The 8954-nt window shown below is 37.5% G+C and overlaps 1 protein-coding gene across 1 annotated transcript; it reads left to right on the top strand.

Moving 5' to 3' along the window:
• Positions 1-222: 222 nt before the first annotated feature.
• EPCAM (epithelial cell adhesion molecule) lies at positions 223-8954 on the top strand. The gene is made up of 9 exons (XM_026684693.2): positions 223-396; positions 2889-2996; positions 3102-3345; positions 3551-3616; positions 4995-5055; positions 5362-5463; positions 5582-5758; positions 7300-7341; positions 8549-8954. Exons 1-9 carry the CDS (start codon positions 324-326, stop codon positions 8588-8590), a joined length of 915 nt encoding a protein of 304 aa, XP_026540478.1. The 5' UTR covers positions 223-323; the 3' UTR covers positions 8591-8954.

The following is an 8954-nucleotide window of genomic DNA, read 5'->3' as shown; positions in this document are numbered from 1 at the left end:
CCCGTCGGCCGCTCCCAGTTTCGTGCAAGTGGCGTTGTGAGCTATAAGAGCTCGGAGCCAACGAGATTCGCAGGTTCACCTTCGGAGAAGCGGAAGTAGTGTGGGTACAGCGCAGGTGCTGAGGCGAAGTGTGTGTGTGTGGGAAACCAGGTGTAACCTGAGGAGGCGGGCGCGGCCGGCTGAAAGGAGCTCAGTTTTCCTGCGGAACTTGCTGAGCAGCTTGAGAGAAAAGGGGAGGAAAGGGTGAAGCGAAGACACAGAGACCGGAGTGTCGCCAGCACCTATTAGTGTTGCCGTCTACCTGGTTTCTGACATCGCGGACGATGGGATTTCCTTCTAAGGCTGCTTTCCTCCTGGGAGCGCTTTTGGCGCTCGCCGCTACCGTGTGGAGCCAAGGTTTGTCTTCCTTCGGCGGGTTTTCCTGACTTTTCTCTTTCAGCTCCTAATTTTCTTGCGTGCGAGGGCAACGCCTTAGGGAAGTGGAACCCCGCACAAAATGGCACCTCGTCGAGATTCCCGTCCTTCACGTGGAGGAAGGGGCAGGTTGCTTTCATGTCGGTGGACAGGAATAGCGGTGGCCGGACTTTCTTGACCGCGACTTCTGGAGCGGGTTGGAGCCAGTTCGAAACAGGTTGTCCCTGGAGACTCCCGGAGAGTTGGAGGCAGACGCGTGGAGCCAACGCCCTGTAGCGCCATGGCGCTCGGGCAATTCCAGTCGTCCCTGGAAGGGGGGGGGCTCATTTGGAGTCCCCAAACTTTCCTTCGGCACGAAACTTTCCGTATCACTTTTCTCCGAGGGATGGAAACTTTCTATCTTAAATAATTTAAACATTAGATTCGTTTTAGAATCATCTTAAGAAATTAACTTAATAAACTTAGCCATAAACTTCCTTCATGGATTTACTCGCAAAAAAAAAAAAAAAAAAAAAGACTGGCAGAACTCTTAACATGCTTAATTTTTATTAAACTAAATCCAGGTAGATTTTTTAAAAATCAGTGTAAATAGACAAAGTGCCCATGTACCAATAATGGTATTAGATGTAGATCAGTGGCAACTCCATCTTAACTCTCAGCTAAAATGGAAGGTTCTGTGTCGTTTACTGGTTTGCAAAGCCTCGAATATAGTAGCTTTGCATTATCTGAGCTCTTTTAAAGTTTTCTTAAGGTGTTTCCCTACTTTTGTGTTGAAATTCTAGCCATTCATCTTAAGTTGGTTCAAGGCTATACTGGTGTAGTTTGCTGTCCCCATTTTTCATGGTTTGTGTCTGTTTTAAGCTGCTGGAGTCATCTGACTTTTCTCCAAGGTAATAGATGACAAGCCTAGAAGCTTTTATTCAACTTGGTTTCAGAATAAGGGGTGAAATATTGTTTTAATACTGGTGCAGCAGACAACGCTGTTTCATTCATGGTTTGGGGAGAATATAAAGGCAGAGTCCAAGGCAGAATAAGGATGTTTTCAGAAGGGCATGCTTGTGTCATGCTTAAATGAGAGTGAAAAAACATCTATGGGCTGTGGTGGTGCAGTGGTTAGAGTGCAGCGCTGCAGGGTACTTCTGCTGACTGCTGGCTACCTGCAGTTTGGCAGTTCGAATCTCACCAGGCTCAAGGTTGACTTCCATCCTTCCAGGGTCGTAAAATGAGAACCCAGATTGTTGGGGCAATATGCTGATTCTATAAACCGCTTAGAAAGGGCTGGCCTGTAAAGCACTGCAAAGTGGTATATAAGTTTAAGTGCTACTGCTATCTTTAAGTATATAAATGACTGAAAAGTAGATGGTTCCTGCTTAACCTTGTCAGAACTTGGGATTGTCTGGTTAATGCTTGGATAACCAGAGAATATTAGGGTTATAGGATCAATTGTGAAGTCACAAAATCTCCCAGAAGAAAGCATTTTTGGATAGTTGAGAAAGCATGGTTGTGACTACATAGTTACAGTCAAGTACAACATGGAGTCTTTTTTTTTATGATTGGAAGCTAACCTGTAGAAACCACCATTGCTTCCTCTCCCCCATCTTGGGATTTTTTTTCTTTCATTTTCATTCAAGCATACACATGTTCTTACCAAATTGTAACAGGATAGTTTTGGTTTTGTATATGTCCAAAAAGAATATACTTTTCTAGAGCTGATTATTAGAAAATTAAACTCTGGTTTTAAAAGGAAGTAAAACTGCTAATGCCTGTTAAACACTAAAATACACTTTGCTGTTCCTTCCCAGGTAATTTTTTTTTCACTGAAGTGGGTGGAGAGTTTTCAGCTGATTTTTTTGGGAGTTGGGAGTTTTCAGCTGATTTTTTTTAAATACTACTTTAATGGGAGAAAGGTATACTACATTTGAGAAAGAGGTTTACCTATATACTGTACTACTAGTTTTTGCAGAACCAGATATTATGGGCTCTGAACTACGAGTCTAAAGTGTGTAGAGATAACAGTTACTCTTCAGAAGAGGTCTACAGAATAAATGTTAAAAGTAGCGGCTTTGGCAATCCCTGAGACCTTTGATTTGAATTGGAATTATATTTTTAACCGAAACAACATCAAAATTAATATTTTTGAGATTTTTCCTCTGAGTTTATTAGTTAAAGATATCTATAATGATGAACATGATACATAAAAATGTTATCTAGAATAGCGGATATATGCTCTGCTTTAAAGCCAACTCAAGAATCGTTATGATTCTTGCAATATGGAGAAAATTTCAGATATGGTATATGGTATTAGCTATTACAGAGTCAGAATTCCAAAGTGTAATTAATTTGAATTTTCTTTTGGCATTTTTCCCTGAAGTAGGATGATTTTGTAGGTATCTACTACAAAAAATAGAGATAGTTATCTATTTGGTGCAGAATTCAAAGGGCTATTTTGTAATTATTTGGTTTGAATATTACAGAAGGATGTAAATGTGAGAAGAACAAACGGACAACAAATTGTTCTATTCTTAATGGTGTATGCCAGTGTAAATCAATTGGATTTGATATCACAGTGAACTGTCAGACATGTAAGTATAAGAACTGAACAAATTTCACTATTTCCGCTGCTTTCTGACAAAAATATTTAGGTTAACATGATCCAGTTACTCTTGACTGTTTTTATTATCTTTTAGTGACTTCAAAATGCCTATTGATGAAAGCAGAAGTGGCTGGCTTAAAATCAGGTAGAACAGAAAGACCAGAACATGCATATGTAGACAATGATGGCATATATGATCCAGAATGTGATGCAAATGGCTTCTTCAAACCTAAACAATGCAATGGAACAAAGACCTGTTGGTGTGTAAACAGTGCTGGAGTGCGAAGAACTGACAAGAGTGATCAAAACATTACATGCCAAGAAGTAGTAAGGACAAGGTAAACCTCCTGATTTAAAATTGAATTTATTTGAGATCTATATGTTGTACCATTCTGCTTTAAGGTTAAAACATCAATTAGTAACATTTTAATAGTTTATACTGACAAGTTGATCATTAACAAATTAAGACCAAAAATTAGAAATGCACAAGTTGAGTGCCCTATTTCTTAACCTTGTGATTAATGTTTTATATTTTATTTTTAGCTGGATTATTATTGAAGCAAAATATCCTGACAGTAATACAGACTTAGACAAAGCTGCTATTGAAAGGTATGTCTTGGTAATTATCACTGTCTACTTAAGTGTAGCAATTTAATAGATGATTTTCACAATGTAGTTAAAAATAAAATGTTTGACACAATGTGCTGTGCATGATTCCTAATTACAAGATTATGATGTCTTACACCAAAACAAGAGATCATAAAAAATATAAAATTAGTTGGCATCTGTCATTATTCAAACCTTTTGTGTCTAATAAAGCATAGAATAAACTGGGTTCAGATACTATATGTGTCAGCCCTGGAGGCTATCTTTTTCCTGGCTCACTTATCTAATCTTGCAAAGAAATAGACAAAACATGAGCAAATGGACTTCTTATGCTAATTTTGTTAACATTCTGATTTATTAAACTATAGCTCCAGTGGTGGGATTCAACATTTTTTACTACCGGTTCTGTGGGTGTGGCTTGGTGGGCATGGCAAGGGAAGGATATTGCAAAATCTCCATTCCCACTCCACTCCAGGGAAAGGATACTATAAAATCTCCATTCCTTCCCCACTCTTGGGGGAAGGTTACCTGTTCTGACCCAGGCTTTGTCAAACTTAATAAAACATCAACTGAATTTAAAAGTAAAACCTTTTTTAATGCGACACTGGGAATTACTTGCATTCCCAGCCAAAACTCATTAGACACAGTTCCTCCAGATAAGAGCATGCTTTTCAGTGCTGCAGAATGCTGCCAAGAAACAGAAGTCCAATTACTTAGAATATAAACTGACAGGAGTTCCAACAAAAACAAGCCAGAGTTCGCAGGGCTTCACTGAGGAATCAGAATCTAATGAACTTCTTTGCTTCCTGCAAAGAGCACATCACCGAGGGCTGACTTTTATTCCTGATGGGAGTGGCAATCACCTCCCAGCCTTAGTCCCGAGTCGCCCCTGCTACTTCAGCTGCTCTCGCCTTCTTGCAGCTCTGCGTGCACGTGCACTGGGAACAGGCTCCCTGGGGTCTTCTGCTTCGCTGCTGCTCTGAAGGCTCCAAAGGCAGCACCCCACTCTCAGATGGTCCTGGCCCATCCCATGCAGGACCCTCATCCAAGTCCTTGCCAGACTCCCTGACTGGTTCCATTTCGTCCTCACTGTCCAATACCTCTGCCATCCACACTGGCTGCCGGTGAACCACAACATTACCACCAGTTCTCCGAACTACTCAAAATTTCTGCTACCGGTTCTTCAGAACTAGTCAGAATCTGCTGAATACCACCTCTGCTTAGCTTATGTATTGAAGTATAAAATAACCAAGTTGCTCAAAACTACTATCCAGCTAGTTTTCATAGGGGGAAAGTGATGGAGGGATTGATATGGGTTTCAGTAGTAAATTGTGTCATAAAGATCTTTCAGAGTTTCTTAATTTCTTTCCTTAATTCCCAGTACTATTGGAAAAAACTTTAAGGACCGTTACCTTTTGGATGAAAAGCACATAAGTGTTATGGTACGTATAAGAGTTATTAGATATTTTCTTGGAAATATTACTTTGGGTTCTTTCATGGGGGCATATAAATTTTACCTTTGAAGGTTTAGAATCTATCCTGATTAAAGGGGCAATGTCCATTCTGAATATGTAATTGTACTATATCAAGACCTCATCTAAAATATTTTGTTAATTTAATTGAAATTTTGAACTATTTATGAAATAGGGGTTTAAAAGGCCTGATTAACTACTGAAAATAAAACAGAAAAATTATGTTTAAACTTGATAACATGATTTTATGTGAAGGAAGTTTTTTTTTTCTTTCAGTATGAGAAACCTTTAATTATTGTCCATCTCAAACAAAATGCTTCAGAAAAAGGAAATACTGATGTGGATATAGCTGATGTAGCATATTATTTTGAGAAAGATGTAAGTATGTGGAGCTTTTAAAGGAAAGTAAAGTGGAATTATTGGCATGAATTTATGCTCTATTTCAGTAGTTGTATTTTTTAAAAAAAATGAATAATTAATGTTCCTGGTCTTTCAGGTCAAAGAGGACCCAATCATTACTACTGTTGCAGAAAAACCTCTTAAATTGGAGAACACAGTAATATATTATGTTGATGACAAAGCACCCGAGTTTACAATGAAACGTTTGACTCCTGGAGTTATTGCTGTAATTGTGGTTGTGGTCCTGGCAATAGTGGCTGGTATTCTTGTACTGGTATGTTTTTCTTATTTAGAAGATCTTAATTCTGATGCTCAAATAAAAAGTATCCTAGGGTAGATAAACATAAATACTACTGTTTTAGACAACTCTTGAACCTTCCATTTCTCCCCTGGGCCATTCAGTCAGTCCATGATAAACCATAAATCCTGTATTGTTAAAACTGAAGATTATCAACAGCTACTTAGGACTTTGTAAAACTGAATATCAAAACCCCAGGTATGTCATTGACTTTTTCACCTCTATAGATATTGGTGGAAGAAACTTGATAGGTATGTTGGCTATTAGACATCATTTATTATATCTAAAATAAATACAGGTAGTGCTCAAGGACCACAATTACCCAAAATTTTTGTTGCTAAGCAAAACAGTTGTTAAGTGAAGTTTCCCCCATTTTATGATCTTCTTTGCCACAGTAAAGTGAATCATTGCAGTTAAGTTAGTAACATGGTTGTTAAATGAATCTGGCTTGTCCATTGACTTTGCTTGTCAGAAGTCATAAAAAATGATCAGATAACCCTGGAACATTGCAATAGTCATAAATATGAACCAGTTGCCAAGCATCCGAATTTTGATCACATGACCACGGGGATGCTGCAACGGTCATAGGTGAGAAAAAGATTGTCACTTTTTTCAGTGCTATTGTAATTTTTAACAGTCACTAAATGAATGGTTGTAAGTCGAGGACTACCTGTATGGCATTCTTATGGGGTAGTAATGTTTGAAACTAATAAGCCAGTCTGGACAAATAAAGATGTAAGATAAATTTATGATAAGTTTAAAAAAGTTTTCACTACAATTCTGTCTGTTATGGTATTACTATTTATGTTAGTGATAGAACATTCCTGCCATAGAAGCTAAAACTATAGGAGCTATCCAGGGAATTTGAACAGCTATTTAAAGCCAGCAAAAAACACTCATTTCATATGCCACGATTCTTTATAACATTGGGGTGGGGTGGATGAGGTATTATGCAATGTGTAATTTTATTTTAGTCTTGTTATATTTTAGTTTCGTATTTTTTTAGTTATTTTAACAGATTTTATATTACCATTGATCTCTCTGGTTCAGTACTTTCCACAAAAGGTTCAGGGAATCTGCTGTCCTCAATATTTTGTAAAATTATTCCTGACTGCTAGAATTAAACGTTTATCCATGAAACATTTAAACTACCTCAGTGGGAGTTCAGAACATCTAGAAATCACCAGATGATCCATCCCTTAGCCTACACTGACTAGCAGTACAATAACCTCCAAAGATTCAGATCTGTTCCCACTCTTCAAAATTAGCACAGACTTTAAGTGAAAAAGTGATATTAACCTGTAATAGTGATATTAACCTGTAATAGCACAAATAGGGGAGCTGAAGACTACGTTTCACGAGTAATATGGAATGGTTTTATAGGTGACTATGCAATAGGTCATGTGGATAATAGGCATCAATAGTTTCTGGATTATTCTATTTGTATTCTGTTAAATTGGATTGTTGAATGTGTTGGAATAGAAAAATACCTGAGCTGTTTTGTTTTCTTCATGCAGATATTTACCCGAAGAAACAGGGGCAAGTATGAAAAAGCTGAGGTAATTTTTTAAACTGTGATACAAATGTTATATTTAATTACAAATAGTTTTTGACTTAAGACCCCTGGAATCCCAATTGTTCACACAGTGACTGACATTCCAGCATTCCCAGTCATGGTTAAGTGATCTTACCGGTTAAGTGAACAGAGTGCCAGATAAAGAGCACAAGGTGGCTCAAGAAGGTGGGGGAGGCCTTAATGGGCCTAGTGCAGGCTGCGTGCAAGTTGGGGAGTCTTGCTTGGATTTTTGGCCCTGAGTGGAGAGACAAGCAATGCAAATACTTCATGCTGAAATCCAGGCAAGATTTTCAGCCACTGAGTGGAGAGACAGAAGAGACTGTCTTCACTTGTTGGATGAAAATATCATTTGGATTTTAACAGGGTGAGGGATTTTCAGCCCACAGGTGAACAGACTCGCTTCTCTACTTGAAGACTGAAAATACAGCTTAGATTTTGGCATGGATCTTTTTTAGCCAGTTTCAAAGAGGGAGTCTTCTTGGCATATAGCAATAATTTGCAACTTTCCCTGCAAAATTCTTCTGGGGGAGCTGGCAGGAAAGATTGCATATGACAATCACCCAATTACAGGGTGCTTTGCAACCTGTTAAGTGCAGACAAGTTGCCAAGCACCCAGATCAAAATCATGTGACTACGGGGGCACTGCAACAGCTGTAACCTCAGTCATGGTCATAACATCAGTCATTTCAAGTGTTGTAATTTCAGACAGTCGCTGAATAAATGGTCATAAGTTGTGGACTACTGTAAAGATATAAACTAGCTTTAATAGTTAAGAATATTTCAGTAAGAATGATTCGATTCACGTAATAAACATCCAGTGTTTCATTGCTGTATAAGTTCACAGGCATGTGTATAACTATTCCGTTTTTTTAATATTGGGAGAATGTTTAATATGATTAACTTGTGAAAGCTTTTTTGTAGTGAAAAGCAAACATAGTGTGAGATAATTCTGTAGTGAAACAGTTACTGTAGCAGTCTTAAAATCTATGTTTTTTATTCATACTGTGCTTGCAAACATGAGTTAAATTGCATATACTTAATGTAAAATTGAAGATGGTATGTATTCATATTTGTTTGCACAATTATGGCATAGAAAAAGCTGTCCACATCAGAGACAGATTAGTATTGTTTGTACTGGCAGAAATTATTAAAAAGGCAACTCATTAAGAAATAACTTTTTTTGTCTTCAGATAAAGGAAATGAATGAAATACAGAGAGAACTAAACTCGTAACATCTTTAACATGAAATGAAATGAAGACTGGTAAATGAATAAAATTTGACAGAAGATAATATCATGGACTGCTATTTTGTAAAAGTGTCTGAATCTTTAAGCAATCTTTCTACTAAACTGGCATATCATTGCATTTTGAAGCTATAAAGATTCTATTAAAAGTCATAATTAGTCTATTCCTTCGTCACGATTTCTGATGTAACTTAGTAATGTCATTTTGGATGTCTTAAAGTTTGTTGAAGTATCTGATAATTTTTATGTCTAGGCTGCCAGGTAACTTTTGAATACAAGAGTGTATGTTTGTATATATTCACATGTAATCATTTTTTTACACACGGTGAATTTTAATAAAGTTTGAAATGTA

Source organism: Notechis scutatus, chromosome 1, assembly GCF_049901735.1.
Source record: "Notechis scutatus isolate UNSWTSFEM ecotype Mainland chromosome 1, rNotScu1.2, whole genome shotgun sequence".
Lineage (NCBI taxonomy): Eukaryota > Metazoa > Chordata > Lepidosauria > Squamata > Elapidae > Notechis > Notechis scutatus.
The sequence above is the reverse complement of the archived record's forward strand: the minus strand, read 5'-3'. Positions and strand labels throughout refer to the sequence as shown.